Below are 21,795 nucleotides of genomic sequence, written 5' to 3'. Positions count from 1 at the left end.
CTAACGGCCGATAAATATAATAAATACACATAATTTTTTCAAACGGATCATAATTACTTTTGAATTCTTTAAATAAGAGCCCAAAAAATTCCCGTAACCTTTTAAGTCCATACTTTAATAAAGACTTATTGTTAAAAATGTAAGGCTAAAAGACCAAATTCGCTCATTATTGATTATAGACTACAAGCCCGCATAGGAAAAAAATATGGGTCAAATGAACCACCAGGGGACATATCTAGAACGATAGCAGAGCAAAAAATAATAAGATTCATCACTATGCCGTCACTTGTAAGCTGTCCAACTGAGTGCAGATGAGAATTGAAAAGTACAGGTAGACTCGGTAAATTTTGGTCATTTGACCATGTACGGCATTCTTAACCATCGATAGATCCATTAAAAATAATAAGAAACCGCTCAGTGCCGTACAAAAATGGTGGTCCACAAAGTCGGAATTTTTATTTAATTTCCGAGAGTTCCCGGGGGTAAATTTGGTCATTTGACCATGTACGGCATCTGTGTCATACTATGCCTATACTGCTTTTAATCCATTATTCCGCAACGCCGTACAAAAATCATGGGGACAAGGGGAAAAAATCGAGAGTTGCAATCCCCTCTCTTTCCCCACTCCAGGGGGTCATTTGACACAACACGAAATAAATTTATTTTTAAAGTATTTTATGCATAGATAATATTTTTTCATGTGCCGTACATTTTCGTTGGTTCAAAGGGGAAAAATCTGAAAAAGAAAAAATCCATATAACGAAATGTTTGCTTTATATTTTGATAATAAAATATAAATATACATTAATATTAAGAAGCTCGAGGTGGTTAATTATCACCTTGGAAAGTCGGAGTCAGGTGGAATGGACTCCGTTAAATTGATGAACTAATAAAGAAGCTATGAACGAAAAGATGTGAATTATATGCAATCAGCCCATGAATACAGGTAAAGTCACAAGCAAATGCTAGTAATATATACATATTCAAAATGTACAAGTAAAGCGCTTTCAAATGATACCAAACACGGCATATTTATCTTAACTTTATTTTTTTACTCTGTATGTTTTGTCCGCTAGAGGGCGCCACATTAGATTTTGTGAAACCCCATATAGCCTTTAGCTAGCTGGTCGCTGGTTATCCAGTGAACAATTCAGACGCTTCTAATGATATGTCATTTGTCGAATTCTGATAAGTAGTTTAGAAGTTACGAGGGAATAGATGAACATACATACATGACCTGTCAAAATCATAACCCTCCTTTTGCTTTGCCGTAGTTGGGTAACAATATGTTAATGCCGTACTGTATCAAATGGCCATAAAGCACCCTTAAAATTGTAGCTTTCGTCGCTTTCATCAGCCTAAAAGATGTGGTCTGCACAAAAATGTACGGCATCGTTTTTTCCTAATTTATCTATGTTAATACTATTTAAAACAACGAATAAAGTGTAGAAAACTATTATATTTCATTAATCTACGATGTTTAAACTTTTACAAAATTTCTGTTTTTGCATTTCTCTATAACTTTTTTTAGAACGGTTTCTTTTGAACGGCAATACTATACAACAATTGAATTTTACAATATCATGTTTAAAAAAAAAGTTCCCGTACAGGGTCAAATGACCTTACAGCTCTTTATATCAAGAATTCGATGAAATTAAGATGATTATTGGTATACATTTAAAAGAACAATTATTTTTTGACGGCATTGCTTTTAATAGTACTTTTGAGTGCTAGATAATGTTTTGGAACCGAAGCCGTACTTAGTCAAATGACCCCCTGGAGTGGGGAAAGAGAGGGGATTGCAACTCTCGATTTTTTCTCCTTGTCCCCATGATTTTTGTACGGCGTTGCGGAATAATGGATTAAAAGCAGTATAGGCATAGTATGACACAGATGCCGTACATGGTCAAATGACCAAATTTACCCCCGGGAACTCTCGGAAATTAAATAAAAATTCCGACTTTGTGGACCACCATTTTTGTACGGCACTGAGCGGTTTCTTATTATTTTTAATGGATCTATCGATGGTTAAGAATGCCGTACATGGTCAAATGACCAAAATTTACCGAGTCTACCTGTACTTTTCAATTCTCATCTGCACTCAGTTGGACAGCTTACAAGTGACGGCATAGTGATGAATCTTATTATTTTTTGCTCTGCTATCGTTCTAGATATGTCCCCTGGTGGTTCATTTGACCCATATTTTTTTCCTATGCGGGCTTGTAGTCTATTAGGGCTCCGAAAAAACTTACTATTTTTATTAGGTTGGGAAATTTATAAATTTATGTCTTAAGAAATTTTTCCTTTATCTGTGATGTAGGTAGTACCTACCTACTAGGTACCTAGATTTTAACCAAATTTAAAGACTGTGTTCACGGGAAGTACCTACCCCGTAAATTTTGCGAATTATGGAAGAAATAAGAATTTAACTAGTTACCTTGCGAATGTCAAAATTTGCGAAAATTTGCAGCATAAACGGCTGTATCTTATGATTTTGTTCAGCTTCAAGGGACCCTAGACCGAATTCACCACGTTCCTGAGAAAAAGGGTGTTGACAACTTGACAGACAGACAACAAAGTGATCCTATAAGGGCTCCGATTTTTCCTCTTTAGGTTCGGAACCCTAAACAACGGAAAAAAGTCAGTGCAGTATTTTTGTACTATAGGTATCTTTATCGTTAGGTACTAGGTATAGAATAATTCTTACTCTTCCTTACTATTAGTTTCGTAACCGTAATAGTACCTTATAATTTTATTATAAATTATAAACTAGCTTCCGCCCGCGACTCCGTTCGCGCGGATGTCGGTCTTCGCGTGGATGATTTATTTCAATTAAATGATATCTTATAAATATCTATTGGAACCAAATACGGCTAGGCCTATAATAATACGCAACGTGTGTTCGCGCTTCTACAGGACAACGTCTATGGATAAAACTGAAAAAATTAAGATTAATATTTTTTCTACGTATTTTTCCAGGATAAAAAGTATCCTATTTTACGCCCAGGATAATAAGGTATAATTATACCAAGATTCATCGAAATCGAACCGTTAGTTTTCACGTGATGTCTTCACATACAGACAGACAGACAGACAAAAATATTTTGAATCACATATTTGGGTTTGGTATCGATTCAGTAACACCCCCTGCTATTTATGTTTTCAATATTTTCAATGTACAGAAATGACCCTTCTACAGATTTATTATATGTATAGATACGCGTTGCGTTATGTGCGACATGCGTCTATCTTTACACTACACAGAGGGTAAAATTACGAGGAAATACGAGTGAATATAATACATATATAGATAAGCTACTTTTTACCGGAGAAAAAAAAACGAACAAGAACGTCATAATCCTTCTCTAGAATCGAACCCGAAAGCACCAGAAAAAATCAAGTTAGTTTAAAATCACTCGATGCAGAAAATTTAAGGCTGTAACAAAGTTCGCTCATTTAAGTAAATAGGGAGCTATGTCATATGTGATCACAACAACTCTTAGATCATTAAGTAAACAAATTCGTCATTCAAACCGAGAAAGCTTGCTATTTCTATGAAAACCGTTACTTCCCATGGATAGGTAATTTGTATAAAACCCCACGTAAAATTCTTCATTGCATTCTCAATAAATAGCAGTGTAATTTAAAGAATTCATAGAGCGGTGTATAAAGGAGTAGGTGCGCTTAATCCTAAAACCTCATCTACCCCAAAGTTTTAAAATACTACACAAATCCCGCGAGGTTGCCATTTTTTCAGGCAAAACGATACTTTTCCCCGCTCCATAAGCGATTTTGGTCTTTGGGCCTAACATAATATGGTACGGTAAACATTCCCTACACGAAAATTCCCCGTATATTGCCATGAATTGAACACCCCCATTAAAAATCGTCGATCGAAAACGTGAAAGAGCTTATCGGAAACTTAAAGTTTTAATAATTAATAATAATAATTCAAGTTGCACGACGTTCACGGTTTAAAATAGGAATTTTGTATATGAGAAATTGAACTCGATTAAACCTACCCGGTAGCCGGTAAACACCACTTTCGGAGACATAAACTACAAGTTTCAATATTGCGCGTAAGTATACTGCGACAATCTTCAACTCATAAAAATTACAATAAAATATAATTAATTAATTAAGTATTACGCGGAACTAAAAATTTATAACAAATCATTTACCATTCGTCTCTCATAACAGAAAAGTAGGTATTCATTAAAATAAACAACAACAATGAGAAATTGATGGATGATTTATATAGATATATAGATATAGTAAGTATATTATATATGTATATATAAAATATATAATATGTATATAAGGTGGATTTTAAATAAAAAATTGGCGTGTGTGCCGAGCACACAATACATGTCAGAAGTGAAACTTCTTTGGTAAGGTTCAAAGATATCAAAATTTTCACCTTACTCCATCATCCATGACGTGACCTTGAAATTATACTCTCAACGCGCTTAAAGAAGTTTCACTTCAGAAACATGCTTAAAAACAATAATGGAAAATCTTGCCCCGATCGCATCAGAGATCTCAGCTCTGCTGGTTTCTTCATGCTGCCTGCATGCACCTGTATAAAATATAGATGTACTAGCTTACCGCCCGCGGCTTCGCCTGCTTGCTCTAAAACGATTTGAGATTTAAACTATCCTATCTCTCAAGTTGGATCGAACTGCACATGGTGTGCGAATTTTATTATAATCGGTTAAGTGGTTTAGCAGTCCATTGAGGACAAACATTGTGACACGAGATTTATATATATTAAAAGATATATATATAAGAAAGATAAGATAAGATATGGAAAAATCAACAACATCAGCATATGTACCGAGAACATGTGTCAGAAGTGAAACTTCTTTGACAACATTCAAAGATACCAAAATTGTCACCTTACTCCATGACGTGACGGTATAAGGTATTGCCATCACGCAACGTTCATACTCTTCTTCTCTTAATTAATGGCTCCACCCAATAAAAAGGGACTTCGCGACGTTCATACTCTCAACATGCCTAAAGAAGTTTCACTTCAATAATATAAATAAATATGTGAATAAAAACAATAATGTAAAATCCTGACCCGATCGCATCAGAAAACTCGGCTAGCCCTGCTCGTTTCTTAATGCTGCCTGCATGCACCTGTATGAAATGTATATATATATAATATTATATATATAGGTAGATATGAAGAATTAATGTAAAAAAAATCAACAAAATCAGTGTGCGTACCGAGCACATGAGTGAAACTTCTTTGGCAAAATTAAAAGTTACCAAAATTGTCGCCTTACTAAGTGCGCCATGACGCCAGGGTATTGCCATGACGCGACCTTCAAATTTTACAATAAATGCGCTTAAAGAAGTTTCACTTCAAAAACAAAACTTAACAATATTTTCTTTCACGCACTATTTGCACGTAATATCATAACTCAATCGACTCAATCACTCAGCTTAATGTTGACCTAGATTTAAAATTTAATTCAGGGCTACAAGTTTACGACTTGCATCACAAAACGAGAAAACTAGACACGAGTGCGAATATCTCATGGGGGAAGGTTGGATCAATAGGAACGATAGGAACTCTGTTGTTTTTGGCACTTCTTCGTTAATTCGCGCCATTTTCTGTGAACAATTGAAACGTTTGCACTTGGGTTACTTTAAGGCAAACAATAAAATACACTTTCTTATTACAGCTTTAATTGCTACATCATTAAATTGTAATAAATTCATGAACCACTTTATTAACCACGACACTGCACATCACACCTTGGACTTTTTAATTTCGATATTTCGGAATTGTACCTTTTTTCTTGTGAGTTGTGATAAAATTTAAATATTTTCTTTATTAAATTTAAGTAATTGAAATTTTAACATCCCACACTTAATTGCAATCAAAACTCAAAATATAAGAACTGTATATTATTATTAATTCCTTTTCTGAGTTCTTTCATTTCTTAGTATTTTCATTAGTTGATCTTCAAAACATCATTAATTCTTATTAGCTTTTTGTCGCTCTTTATTTCCTACTAACTCTATCTCTCTAACTCGTGCTCATAACTTCATTACTTGCGAAAGGATGTCAATTACTATCAACTGAAAAAAAATACAAATATTTTAATATTACTAATAATAAGAACTAGACTAAATTAAACATTCATATTTTTTTCAATTCTACGTATATTGGATGTAGTATCTATGACTTATATCTCAACAAGTTATATACTTACACATAAAAGACACAGAAATTATAGAACACAAAAATTAATAATTTAAAGCCAAATATTAACTGATGCAATTGCTATTTCAACAAAAGCAATTCTTTATAAGTACCACTATCATCGTCAAGTGGTCCATTGTAAGGAATTGATTTAGTTAAAAAAAGTTTTGAAGAAGTAGGTAATAAAACTTCATTCTTCTTTATGTCACTTATCTTGGCTTGAGTCTTCACTATTCAGTTGCATTCGACGTTTTCATGTGATTATGCTTACATTCTCAATAGATCACCTCTTCATGATACTGTTATATATAACAAAAGAGATGAGCCACTGAAAACATAAGCACATACAGAGCTTACATAGGATATCTTCTAGGAAAACTTCAAATCCCTGTAATTGAACAGTAAGTAGGTACCTAGACACCGATCGTCGAGACGCACAGATTCTATAGGTATCGCTATATGGTGGACGTTCCTTGTACCAGGACAAAGCGGTTCGATATTTCTCAAATTCTCGATATTTTTCATTCGAATCGCAAGGGACTGGAACTGGGAACATGCTTCGTCTGTGTTCCCCGACGAATACAAGAAAAAAGTGCAGTACTTTCTAAGGTGGCGCGCTTCATAATTTTTAAATGAGTCAAAAATTCTTACCAACTTTCTTCGATTAACTTCTTGTCACCTCTTCGTACTCTAAGCGTAGTAATTCCCCCAAATTTCCAACCGATCATCCCTTCCTGATAGTGTTATCCATATGAAGAAGAGATGAGCGACTGAAAATTTGAGTGTCTCATGCAGCAGCAGCAGCAGTAGACGCTAACCTAAACAGACTATACTATACAATGCACCCAAAAAAAAAATTTAAAATTAAAAATTAAATCATATCATAGTAGGTCTAAGGCCGCGATTCCATCTGCAAGAAAACTTCCGCAAGAATTAATGTCCGATAGGCTGTCCGACAGCAGCTTGCAAGTCTAAAACATGTAGCAAGTGCTGGTTTAAACTTGCAAGCTGCTGTCGGACAGCCTGTCGGATATTTCTTGCAATAATGAATTTAAAAAGAAGAATAGATGCTGCTCCTACTCTTCTCCTATTCTTCCTTTTCTTCTTTATGTTAAAAAACGTAATATTTTCGATAAATTTCTCTTCAAATCTTCTTGATCTTGAAATCGTCGTTATTGCACTCAAATATCCAATCGATCATCTCTTCCTCATAATACTGAACCACATAATGAAGAGATGAGCGACTGAACATGCAAGCGCGTCTAAAACATAAAACCTATACTAAGTACTTAATTACATGGGTACGTAGTTAAACAATAAAAAGTTATATTAGACTGAAAGAGTATTATTTTTCTATTGGTATCTATTTTATACTAAAAAAAAATTTCATCGACTTCGGAACTTAGGACACGTGTATCGGGAACCTATGGCATAGCTTTATCTAGACACGCGGCAGCGTGTCAAGCCGAGTTCAAGCGAAGAGAACTGGCGAGCAGCAGCCGTGTGTATATTTACACGAACCATTTCGAGCCACTTTTCACCCCCTTATAACTCGAAAACTATTTAAGTTAAATAAACCAAATTTGGTACATATCAAGAGGACCTCAAGATAAACAAGAACCTTAAATTTCATAAATACAGATTAAACAGTTGCGTAGATATTAATATCCAAAAATCGCAATTTTTAAGACTGACTGACTTATAGACATATACAAAACCTAACCCACTTCCAGATGACCTAGAAAGTTCAAATTTTGTAATCAACTAGGTAATAGTGAGTATACAAAGGAAAAAATCAGAAAATACTGAATTTATCTGTATTTAATTTTTTTTTCAATGACATTAATTTTGTTTGTATGGAAAAATGGAAAAGTTTATAAAAATAGAAAATATTATATTCACCTTACTAGTCTTAAAAAATAGATCAAAACTAGTCAGTGGCCGAAAAAAATTTTGAAATCCATCAATAAATGACTGAGATATAGATTATTGAAGTTTACATATTTTAGCGCGAAACATCTGTAGATTCGATGCGCCTCTGACATCACACTCACTCACGCTAGTATCGCTAGGGCGGATTGCTTCGATAGCATGATTTCTTTATTCAAAACTGTTAATAAACGTAAAATAAAAGAAAATTGTAATAAAAATATTGCTCATACAGGTAACAATAATATATAATTTTACATATTCACATTTATTTATTCTTCATTTATGAGTGTTTAGTTTAGTTTTAATTTCAGTGTAATGGAAGAAGGCTTCGTCGAAGGTCGGAATGATTTTATTTGCGTAATATTAATATAAGTGAAACATCTTTAGGCGCGTTTAGAGTAAAATTTCAAAATCGCGTCATGGCAATACCGTAACGTCATGGAGTAAGGCGACGATTCTTCTACAACGATCTTTGCATCTTTGTAATAGTGTGTGTACAAATTCACGCTGGATGTTTAGAAAATCATGTAATCTTTTAAACAGAAAACGAGTTTAAAAAATTGCAGATAATACAAGAAAATATAGAAAATAATACAAAGAAACCGCAAGAAAAAATATATTAAAAAAAATCGTGTATAAAAAGTATTATATTCATAAAGTAAATCAAATTTGCAGAGTAATTTTCTGTACAAAAAGTAATGATATCCCACCAAAAACATAAATGTAAAAATTGGAGCCGAGTTCAATCGTTGACTTAATTTGCCAAAAAAAGAAATGAGATCTAAATGTGTGCCAAGTTCTGCAGACAGTCCAGAAATTTATTTACAAAGATGTATTAAGTTCTTAGGTTGACTCAAAACTCAATTGTTTTATTTTCCCTTAGAGAACAATGTTTATTCCAAAATATACCTTTTTTAATTTGAATAATATAATTATTTTCACAAAGCAAACAACTAATGACCTATTGAACCCCATAATTTGATGAGGCTAGTTTTACATACTGTTTATATTTTGTGAGGTTCTAAAAACTAGCCTCATTTAGATCTCATTTCTTTTTTTGGCAAATTAAGTCAACGATTGAACTCGGCTCCAATTTTTACATTTATGTTTTTGGTGGGATATTTATCTACCTTATATCAATAAAAGCATATTTATAACAAAGGAATATTTAGTGAAATAAGACGTTGATTATGAATTACAAAGAATCCAATCGACGATCTCTATGTGGATTCAATTAACATAACAAATCTTCTTATAATATTTTAATAGTGCTGCTCAAATATTTTATGGATCATTCTCTTCCAGATAAGTAGATAAATATTTAGAAGAGAAGTTCGAATGAAAATTTAAGCGCACAAGCCAATTTGCATTATTTTATTATTCTTCAAGAGTACTTAGGTACATACTTTATAATATAAAGATTTAACACCATTTATTTATTTTTCCGCCTTGATCGTTTTACATTTTCTCGTGTTGAAACGTAAAAAATCTAACCAATCTGAAGGCACAACAGATTTAATCTGAAGAACTATGCCTTTAAAATCGGAAAAAATATAACGCTTTTTTTCTTCTCGTACCTTTTATATCTTCTTCAATATCCTCTATTTTATTTTAGACGAAACGTTATAAAATCATGGTTTTTTTCTTTTTCCTTTCGATCGACTTCAAGTCAAATACTCCTGCAGATAGACTGGACCGTATTATGTAAGTAGACGAATATGTAGACGAAGGGCCGATTTTTCAAAGGTTGGTTAAAAGTTAAAACCACAGTACAATAAAAAACTGTTATGTGGTTAAAACTTATTCTTCGAATATGGTTTATATACAACAATTTCGAAAATGTGTTAATCTATACTAATATTATAAAGCTAAAGAGTTTGTTTGTTATTTTGTTTGAACGCGCTAATCTCAAGAACTACTGGTCCGATTTGAGAAATTGTTTCTGTGTTCGATAGCCCATTTATCGAAGAAGGCTATATATATCATTAGGTACCTACCTACGCTAAGACCAACAGAAGCGGAGCCACGCGGGTGAAGCCGCGGAGCGCAGGTAGTTGTTGTTTAAAGTTTTATTGACTGATAATAATCTTTAACCGACATTTAAGAAATCAACCCTTAATGATAATTAAAAGATTTTCTGAAAGGATTATTATTATTAATATCTACAAATCGTTTATCTCCTCATAAATTTTATTAATTAACAACAATAAACGATTTTCATAAGGTAGATTTCTAGTTACTGGGTACTATCATTTTAGAAGAGAGAGAGAGAAGCCACGGTAACTTATCCTATAATACATACCTATTTGACTAATTAATCCACCAAAAAAATCGTATAGAAACAAGTGTAGGTATGTATTGATCTTAACTTAATACCATATACTTGATATACTTAACAAGTTTTTCTTACTGTCATTCGAACATAACAATATTTATTTATTTTCTCACTTCGTACATTTTGGAGTAAAAAATTTAAATATAGATCGCCAGCAAACAAAATCGGACAAAACTGTTTGCAAAAAATGATCATTAGGTATTTTACTTCTAATTTCTATCAATAATTAACAGGTAAATTTTTTTATAGTATTTTTTCATTTATTCTTCAACCGTCGTAATTTGCTGCTTAAAAAACCAACCGATCGCCTCATCCAGTAATTGCTATCCAAAGGAGACAAACGCCTGATTAAATAAGAGCATAAACACCATTTAGGTATATACCTACATACCTAATGCCAAGAAAAAATACAATATACCTAGAAGAACAGCTTTCAACGTAATAACTTCCTTTGCCAAAATCTGTCGCAATTTCGAATATCATTAAAATTAAAACTGATGCAGTAACAATTGAGATATCCTGGAATTATTGTATGGAAAGCAATTCTTTGAATATATTATATTGTATTAATGACTTCTTCATAATCTTCTGTAGTTCTCGTATGTTGTAATGACAACAAGAATATCCAATCGATCATCCCTTCCAGATAATAAGAATCAATATGTAGAAGAGCTGAGCGACTGAATATGCGAGTGCCTAGCAGCCACCTTAGTAGGTATAAGTTGTATCTTGTTGTATAGAGCTGTAAAAATAATATAATTGACAGCCAAAATATTTTTTTTAAATGTAATGTAGGTACCTATATTTTAATCTGTATCTATAATTTAATGATTGTTATATGAATATGATTTACATTTTCGATTTAATAAATTTATAATTTCCTGTCAAATGATTATTGATTATTTCAGCAAGTACACCCGAACGTAATTTATTTGCCTTCTTATCTAGTCTAGCGTAGTTAAGCGTTTCGGTTTTTTTAAATTGTGGAGATATGTTTGTGCTTTAGGTCCTTACTAATACATAGATATATAATAAATGCAGAGGTTTAGCTTACCTTTATGAGGCAACGGAGCGATTTTTGTATCTGGAGATGGGAACTGAGGACGGGCTACAGAGGGATCGGCTATCATTCCCATGGGAATTTCCTCTGATTACGCAGGCAAAGCCGTGGGCGGAAAGCTTATAGACTACAATAGGTCTCCGTCCGCGGATTCACCCGCGTTTTCAAAGAAAAACCCGCATAGTTCACGTTCTTGTGGGGTTTCTGGGATGAAAAGTAGCCTGTCTTATTTTGGGTATACAGCTACTTTCACTGTACCTAATCGGTTCAGTAGTATTTGAGAGAAAGAATAAGAAACATCCATCCATCTATCCATCCATCCTCACAAACTTTCGCATTTACAATATTAGTATGTGGTATGATAATATTCGTAGACCTCGACCGGTACCTACGGGTACAGGTAGTAATGTCATAGACGGCTTTACAGGATATCATATTATTTATATATAGACCGGGAAATACTGACACAAAATTTCGAGTCATTTGTAACAGTAAAATTAATTTAGTATTAATTTATATAAGTGAAGATTTCCAACACCTAGATCTTTGAAATTTTGTATTTATATTCGTTGATCCTCAAACTTACAGGAAAAATAAGTGCCATAGGTACTGTTACAAATCGTTTGACTTTCGCTATTTTTCCGACGAGTTCGACTAACGCCCACGCGACTAACGGCCGTTTTCAATAACCTATCTATCCATAATTCTAGTTACTACAGTTAGGCAAAACTATCCTTTTACGCTTACTTATTTTTCAATAACCTACCGACAGATAGCATTTCCTACCGAAGTTATCTATCTATCGCTGGGAGGACGGATAGTCTACTAGAGATAGGAACTCCCATACTAATCGATCTTACTTACATTTCATTAGAAGTTTTTTGTTACTCGCCGATAGGCGTAGCTAACTCTGGTAACGTCATTTGTTTATCTGTCAACATCGGCCGGTTACGCGGACAGATAGCCTTTCAAAAATAAGTAATTAAATAACTAGCTCAAATAATGGAATATTTTAGCAGTGATGATAGCGATATGGAATTATTTCAAATTATAATAGATTGTGATGAAAGCAGTGACAGTGATACCGAGAACATACCGTTACCGAAGGAATATAAACCACGTGTGAATTATATGACAAAATTAAATGATTACGAATTTGCTTATAGATTTAGACTGAGTAAAAGTGCTGTGAATCAGTTAACAGGTTAGGTTAACGCCGGTACCAGCGTTCACACCATCGTTTTTCTTTTTGTCATTGCGTACTAAGACCCCTGTAGAACCGCCATCCTGTTACAAATGACTCGAAATTTTGTGTCAGTATCTCCCGGTCTAATATTAGGTATTATATGCTACAAGTATTATTATATTTTTCTTTCTGAAGGAAATTATGTGTGTGTAAAAAGACATTAAGATTATTAGAAATTCGACATTAATACTTTTCTTGCGCTAAATTAAAGGTCTGTCATACTCGTATAGGATACAAACATATTTTAAATTACTATAGCAAAACCGAGAGGAACTTCTACATGAAAATCTGTTTTTACTTTTTGGCACATATTATACATATTATGCCGTATGAATTCTACGCTCTATATTCTATATGTCTTTATGTAGGTAGTATACATTCAACTTCGTGTAGATCTACAATAATTTTCCTAAATTTCGATACGGTAATAGACGGTGTCGCCATCTACATTGATTAACGCTACCGTCGCACAAATTCATTCTGAGAGTAGAACAAAAAAATGCTGCTTGATAATGACAGATGGCGCTGATCTTACTAAAAATATTTTTATAATTCGAACGTCACTTCAATTATTTTTTTGTGTGTAATCTATGGTATCTCTTTCGTAATCTCTTTCGTGAAACGCACTCTAGACTATAATGATCCCACCAAAAACATAAATGTAAAAATTGGAGCCGAGTTCAATCGTTGACTTAATTTGCCAAAAAAAGAAATGAGATCTAAATGTGTGCCAAGTTCTGCAGACAGTCCAAAAATTTATTTACAAAGATGTATTAAGTTCTTAGGTTGACTGAAAACTCAATTGTTTTATTTTCCCTTAGAGAACAATGTTTATTCCAAAATATAACTTTGTTAATTTGAATAATATAATTATTTTCACAAAGCAAACAACTAATGACCTATTGAACCCCATAATTTGATGAGGCTAGTTTGACATACTGTTTATATTTTGTGAGGTTCTAAAAACTAGCCTCATCAAATTATGGGGTTCAATAGGTCATTGGTTGTTTGCTTTGTGAAAATAATTATATTATTCAAATTAACAAAGTTATATTTTGGAATAAACATTGTTCTCTAAGGGAAAATAAAACAATTGAGTTTTCAGTCAACCTAAGAACTTAATACATCTTTGTAAATAAATTTCTGGACTGTCTGCAGAACTTGGCACACATTTAGATCTCATTTCTTTTTTTGGCAAATTAAGTAAGTCAACGATTGAACTCGGCTCCAATTTTTACATTTATGTTTTTGGTGGGATATCATTACTTTTTGTACAGAAAATTACTCTGCAAATTTGATTTAAGTAACTACTTTATAAATATTTATATACGATTTTTTTTTTCTTGCGGTTTCTCTGTATGGTTTGTTTAGTATTATTTTCTATATTTTCTTGTATGTTATGAATGTCAGCGCACATTGCCCCGTCATTATCTGCAATTTTTTAAACTCGTTTTCTGTTTAAAAGATTACATGATTTTCTAAACATCCAGCGTGAATTTGTACACACACTATTACCAAGATGTAAAGATCGTTGTAGAAGAATCGTCGCCTTACTCCATGACGTTACGGTATTGCCATGACGCGATCTTGAAATTTTACTCTAAACGCGCGTAAAGATGTTTCACTCATATTAATATTACGCAAATTAAATCATTTCGACCTTCGACGAAGCCTTCTTCCATTACACCATTTATGGTAATTATTTTTGCATGCTTGTATTGGCTAAACATGTTTGTGCTTTATTAATATAATTGTATCACCATTGAATACCATGTTTAAAGCAAAATAAAGATTTTATTTATTTATTTATTTATTTACACTGAAATTAAAACTAAACTAAACACTCATAAATAAAGAATAAATAAATGTGAGTAAAATTATATATTATTTTTAACTGTATGAGCAATAAAGGCAATATTTTTATTACAATTTTCCTTTATTTTACGTTTAATAACAGTTTTGAATAAAAAAATCATGCAATCGAAGTAATCCGCCCTAGCGATACTAGCGCGAGTGAGTGTGATGTCAGAGGCGCTTCGAATCTACAGATATTTCGTCCTAAAATATGTAAACTTCAATAATCTATATCTCAGTCATTTATTGATGGATTTCAAAATTTTTTTCGGCCACTGATTAGTTTTGATCTATTTTTTAAGACTAGTAAGGTGAATATACTATTTTCTTTTTTTTAAAACTTTTCCATTTTTCCATACAAACAAAATTTATGTCATTGAAAAAAAAATTAAATACAAATAAATTCAGTATTTTCTGATTTTTTCCTTTGTACACTCACTATTACCTAGTTGATTACAAAATTTGAACTTTCTAGGTCATCTGGAAGTGGGTTAGGTTTTGTATATGTCTATAAGTCAGTCAGTCTTAAAAATTGCGATTTTTGTATATTAATATCTACGCAACCGTTTAATCTGTATTTATGAAATTTAAGGTTCTTGTTTATCTTGAGGTCCTCTTGATATGTACCAAATTTGGTTTATATAACTTAAATAGTTTTCGAGTTATAAGGGGGTGAAAAGTGGCTCGAAATGGTTCGTGTAAATATACACACGGCTGCTGCTCGCCAGTTCTCTTCGCTTGAACTCGGCTTGACACGCTGCCGCGTGTCTAGATCTAAGCTAATCTGTGATTTTTAAATAATATCATCATGAAAAACATGCCATAAAACAAGTCCCGTAGATGCGGCGCTGTCGGCACCTAGAATGTTGTTGCCAGTATTATTTAATTTAAGCTCCCCTATAGTTCGGGAAAATAGAAGTGAAAACTACTGAAAAGGGTTATAAAAATGCACCTTCATTGCTATGTTGAGAATGAATGTTATTTATTTATTAAATACAAATGTGTCGAAAAGACAGAGTACAATTCATCTATCAGTTGAAATGTGAATTGAACACACATTAATGCATATATACTTTAAATAAATGTATATATGCAATAATGCAATCCTATTACATTTCATATTCACATATTTCATATTTTTCTATAGGTATCAACTGGTATCAACACGGTATCAAATATCAAGTCACAGTAATAGGCGGAGGCCTTTATTCATGAAAAATTTACTGTCTACCTTCACTGTGGGACTTCTTTCGTGGCAATCTTAGGTGTTAGAAATTATATTTTTTTATCCATCGATTTGCCTGCTCCTTAGGTCTGCTCACCAAATTGTTTTATTAGAAATACGTTACTGATTATAATTTAATGCGGTGGTCTTGGATTAAACAATTGAACGCGTAGGAATCCATCAGCTATACTAATATTGTAATATTATAAAGCTGAAGTTTTTTTCTTTATTTAGTTAACCAAAGCGTGGGTCCTAATAATTGCCAATCATTTTGTTTTATAGAAATTGAGCGTTATGTATATTTCGACCGATTTTAACGAATATTATGTATATTTAAATTAAAAGTGAATTCTCATATATTTTTCCTCGTCCATTACTGAAATTGTATTTAATCATATAGGTACTTATATTTTTTTAAATATCGAAAAACTTACCTATAAAATAAAATCTTCTTTTTTTATTGGAGTTCAAAATCATCAATCCGATTTTTATCTTATCATAAAATACAGTATTGATTTGTAACTTGGTTAGTTCTCAAAATGACCTACTTTTCTACACAGTGTTTCAAAAATTTAGCAGACGTTCCTCTATATCTAAAAAAGATCAAATTAACGGCTGTATTACATATCAAATAATATATTTTAGATTAAAATAATGTATAGTGGTTGGCTGGGAAATAAAAATGCATTTTGAGGTTCCAGTTTTATTAAATTGTATAAGTACACCTATGAATATCATACTCTATAATATATAAATTTACATAAATAAATTTCCATTAAAAAAAAAATGCAAACATCAATATTAATGACTCGTTGATAACATATTGTTAAAGCGTATGTACTCGTCTCGCTCGCACACGCTACCACGGGTAGGAACAGAGCGAGATGCAAAATAACCTTTATGACACTAGCCCAAACGGAGTATTGACGAGATATGTATTATGAAAATAACATTATGCACAACATGTAAGGCCACTATTGCAAACTCTTTAGGTATTTCGATTTCTTTTTTAAAATATTTTTCACGTCCATGAGAACGTCATCCATGCCAGTGTTTAATTTTTGTTCGACGGGGCTCTGGTATTTGTTGGTTATGTTTAGTTTGGCAAATTCGTCTTCTAGCGAAGTGTCGTAGTTGAATTTGGGCCAATTCTCGAAGATATCTTCAAGTTGGGCGATCGTTTCCTGGACCTGATCGTTGAGCTGGTTCAGTACTTCGATAGTTTTAATTTGTTCTGGCGACTGGCTAGTTTTCTTCTTGCTTTTCTTCGCGTTGGCGGGCGCAATGAACTCGTTGCATACGCCCAATAGAAACGTGATGACGCCTATGAACTGTAACGATAATAGATTTGAGTAAACATATACAATTTCACATATTTCATTTTTAAGTTATAACTTGCACAAAAACAAACATGCAAAAATAAGATGCAAATACAAATGTGATAATGAGAAATTCGCGAATAATAATTGAATACAATTATGGTTTCAAAAGTAAATTCATTATGAAAAAATAATGGATGACATCAGTTGCAATAAATAATTTGCCTAGCAGATAAAGTAAATTTCATCTAATAAATACAATTAAATAGCGTAATGTTGGCAGCAATGATTTTGAGTATCTCATTTCTTATTATAAACTACCACAAAGTATAGGTATATTAGGTGTTTTTTATCATGTATTGCTGCCAATATGACGCCATTCTATGTTCTATTCTATAATCATATTAATAATAATTATGGTAATATTTTGGTATGGTAATATATATGGTATGTATGGTAATATTTCGATCTATATGTTCGCGTCCGCGTTAAAATGTAGAAGCCCTTCTGGCTAACATTGAGAGACACCACACAAAAAGTTCGTTCGTAATATGTTATAACTAGAAATAAATAGGTAGTGATGATGTTTAGTTACATCAAAAAATGATTGCTAGTGTACAGAGTTTAAATAATAACAATTTTTATTATGTTTATTAAGTGTATTAAAAGTACGTAGTAGTAGTAATAAAATAAGTGATCGTAGCATAGCAGGTACATATGTAGACTTTAATTTTGTATATTTTAAATTCAAATTATATTTATATTTATTTGAAAGAACGTAGTTACAAAATGTTTTGATTACAACATTATGTGCGGCTATTTATTATATACGTTACATAATAAATTTATAGATATACAATAGAATGTATTATTACAGCATACATGTCTACGAATGTATTTGTTACTGTAAAAACCCAAACTACTGTAAATCCTTATCAATGAACGAACTTTTACAATAACATAATATATTATAGAACAAATTGTATTTATATTAATTGTATAAATCAGAGAGTAACAGTTAATTTCATAGATAAATCGAATACAAAAAAGAGTGTGTGTACTTATGTGCACGCGTTAGAAGTTATACTTCTTTGGCGTATGGAAAAAAGATACTTGAACATAGTTATCAATTTTCATACCACCTAGAACTAACTTCATGCTGTTAAATTTAGGTGTCGGTGGTCATCGTAATTATTCACTCTCATCATTTTTCTCCATCGCGAAGAAGTATAACTTCAAAAATAAAAAAGAAACTCTGTTCAACTAGACACTATAATTAAAAATCATACAACTTTTATCGAATCTTGTCCATGTAGAAATATCAATCGATGTATGAGTAATTAAAAAAAATAAATAAATTGTATACAAATTCCATTTTATACACAATATAACATATTATACAACATCAAGAAGCATCATAAATTTGCATCAAGCATATAACCAATAGAGAGGAAATGTTAGACATAATGTTTTAGGGTTCCGAACCTCAAAAGGAAAAAAAATCACTTTTTTGTCCGTCTATCTGTCTGTCTATTTGTCTGTTAAAACAGGCAATTTTTCTCAGGAGCGCGAAGAGATATCAAGCTGAATTTATATTGAATACACAAGTCTACGGTCTCTTGAAGCTGTATAAAAATCAAATTTATAGGCCAACACAATCAAAAGATACAGCTGATTATGCTGCAAGTTTTCGCAAATTTCGACATTCGCAAGGGATTCAAAAATTCAAAACACTCCCGTGAACACGAAGTCTTGGAATTTGGTTAAAAGCAAGGTCTTATGGCACAGATAAAGGAAAAATTGCTAAAAACATAATAAAAAATAGGTTTGTTCGGAACCCTCGGTTCGCGAGTACGACTCGCACTTGGCCGGTTTTTATTTTGGGAATAATCTAAGACATTAAACGCATCTATTGATGGTTCTATACTGTCACGTTGCCATGGACAAATGTCAATTATAATTACTGAAAAAAAATGTGTGTTGACAAGTGACCATTATTTCTCTTTATTGGTTATATGCTCTTTGGAAAGTTTTCATCATTCAAGAAGAAAGGACAGATAATTCGCAACAAATCAGCGCACTTATATCTAACATAAACGACAACACGACATCAATAGGGTGATACAAAAATTGAAAAAAAAAAACATACAAAAAACAAAAAATAACTCTCAACAGGGTTCAGGGGTACACATAAGTGAAAATGTGAATTGAGACTTGCTTGCACTGTCCTGTCTTACATGTCTTGCACATGTGGACAGTCAAAATGGCGTCTCTTCTTTCTCCTCCACGACGAGATGGCGCACAAACATCCAATCGATCATCTCTTCCAGATAGCGTTCAAACATATATAAAAGAGATGATAGACCGAAAATGTGGGCGCACGACGGCCTCCCGCTCCGAACATAATCATGTAAATGTCATTGATCTCATTGTACAACAAAAAATAATGTGGTGTGATTGCATGTTAGTGTAAATGCCGTGAAAAAACACACACAATAAAACCTTATAAATATAAATTACGCACACATCATACAAATATTATTAGTTAAAAATTCGCTGGGGCAATAAAATCATGCTGTAATGTATATTTTAGACCTATGTAGTAACAGTTAATTTCATAGATAAATCGAATGTAAAAATAGAAAAGAAACAATGTTCAATAATAGATGTATATGTCTTACTTCTAGATAGTTGGAGTAGAACTCGAGCGCGTCTCTGTTCCGCCAGAGGTTAGGGCGCGCGTACACCGCGAGGTGTTCCCGCGAGGCGGCCAGCGCGCGGCCCGCGCGTTCCGCCGCCACGTGTGCGCGCGAGTGACACCCGGCGCACACCTCGCACACCACGCACAGTGTGCTCGTGTACAGCTCCCGGTATGGCACCGGTGACGTCACGAACGCTGTGTGGACGATGTAGTTATAACTCTGTGTTGTTAAACATTTTTTATAGTGGGTGCAGTGCTCTTTTTATTGGTTGATTTTTTATGCTGATTCATCGATGTCTAGCTGCGAACGAGCCTAAATAAATTAACTGTCAATTATAACGATGTCAATCATAATTCATAACGATGAAATTCGCAAATTAATATCATAGTAATGAATTAACATGATACCATAAATAAACTTAATTTTGAATGTCCAATTAATCCTACCGCTGTAAAATATATGTATAAAAAGTAATAGCACTAGTAGATTTTAATTTGAAGTATGTTATCTTTCACATAAGCAATTTAATAATATAATCTACAGGCACCTATTACCCATTTATTTCGTAACGAAAAATAATCTTTAAATTGTATAGTGCAATCATATTAACAATATTTGCGATAGCACCAAATACTAAATGGAACCCACCTATAATCCTCGAGGGTAAGGGCGCGCACACACTGAGCGGGTCACACGCGCCGTACACGCCGCGGCACGTGTCGAGCGCTTCACCGAACGCCGCGATACAAACGCGCAGCTCTTCGAACTGAGCGCTCTTCTCTTCCATGCTGCGGTTGTCCGCGCACTCTATGCATAGCGCTGTAACAATGGAGATTATGTTATGCATATACTACGTTTTGTTACTTCGTTATACATATAAGATTAATATAATTCCGAATTGTGGATTTAAAAGTTAATTCGCTAATAGGATTCCTCAATTAAAAACGATATTTTGTTTGTCTTAAATGAATATAATAAAAAATCACGCATCTCATTTCTACAAAAAAACCACTCAAATAAAAATGAACTACGGTAAAGGTAACAAACGAAGCTGTCGAACGAAGAAAGCTGTCGTAGACCTGCACTTCCAAAAAACGATACGATATATACGATATAACGATATATACGATATATACGATTTTAGACGTAATATCTTGAAATTTGAAAAAGAAAAACTCCAAACAACTTTGAAAAAGAAAAAAGAAATCTCCAAACAATCTATTCCATAAATCAAAGTGTTGTAATTGTTCCTATGTAATCTCCAAATAAATAAACAACCTCACCTATAGCAGACAGCAGCCCATCCTTGAGCCTCAGATACGCGACGTCCCGCTCGAACGAGCGCGCCTTCCTCTGCTCCCGCTCCGCTTCCTCGCCGCACCAGCTCACTATCGCGTTCAGGTCGCGGTTGTCACTGCGCAAAGATTATTCTTCTAGAATATTCTATTTTTTTTTTGGATTAAATGTATAGAACTATTTACAAATCTGGAACTATTTTTTGGATAAAATTAAAACATATAATTATATTATATATAACATATACATATATATATATATATATATATATATATATATATATTAATAATAATAATTACGTGCTTTTTATACAAATCCACCTTTTTTGCGTTTTAGCTCTTGTTGATCCGATTCAAATGAGCCAATCAGAGCCCACCGAGCTCAGCCATTGGTTGCTTGCGGCCTTAGCCATTTGAAGGTTTAAAGACATTTATTCCCGTTATAGAAACGTATGTTGCCGTTCGCCTTCCATAATTTGTTCGGATCTTCGGGAGGGCAAGATAGCTAGCTCGTCAGTCGTCTATTAGGATGCCACTATCCTAATAGACGACTGACGAGTTGATTTGATGTTGAGATTATAATATTTGTATTTATGTTTTATGTAGC

General features: G+C 33.0%; 1 protein-coding gene across 1 annotated transcript in view; it reads right to left on the bottom strand.

The window, feature by feature from the left end:
• Positions 1-16,559: 16,559 nt before the first annotated feature.
• The window catches only part of LOC123700191 (phagocyte signaling-impaired protein), a 28,835-nt gene continuing 23,599 nt past the window's right edge, over positions 16,560-21,795 (bottom strand). The window contains exons 9-12 of the mRNA XM_045647332.1: positions 21,177-21,307; positions 20,542-20,712; positions 19,873-20,087; positions 16,560-17,203 (exon numbers count right to left, since the gene is read on the bottom strand). Of these exons, the coding sequence (XP_045503288.1) occupies positions 16,847-17,203; positions 19,873-20,087; positions 20,542-20,712; positions 21,177-21,307 (874 nt within the window). The 3' untranslated portion in view covers positions 16,560-16,846. The remainder of the gene's footprint in view (positions 17,204-19,872; positions 20,088-20,541; positions 20,713-21,176; positions 21,308-21,795) is intronic.

This window comes from Colias croceus, chromosome 19 (assembly GCF_905220415.1).
Source record: "Colias croceus chromosome 19, ilColCroc2.1".
In the NCBI taxonomy this organism is placed as follows: Eukaryota; Metazoa; Arthropoda; class Insecta; order Lepidoptera; family Pieridae; genus Colias; species Colias croceus.
This window is presented reverse-complemented; position numbering and strand designations above follow the sequence as displayed.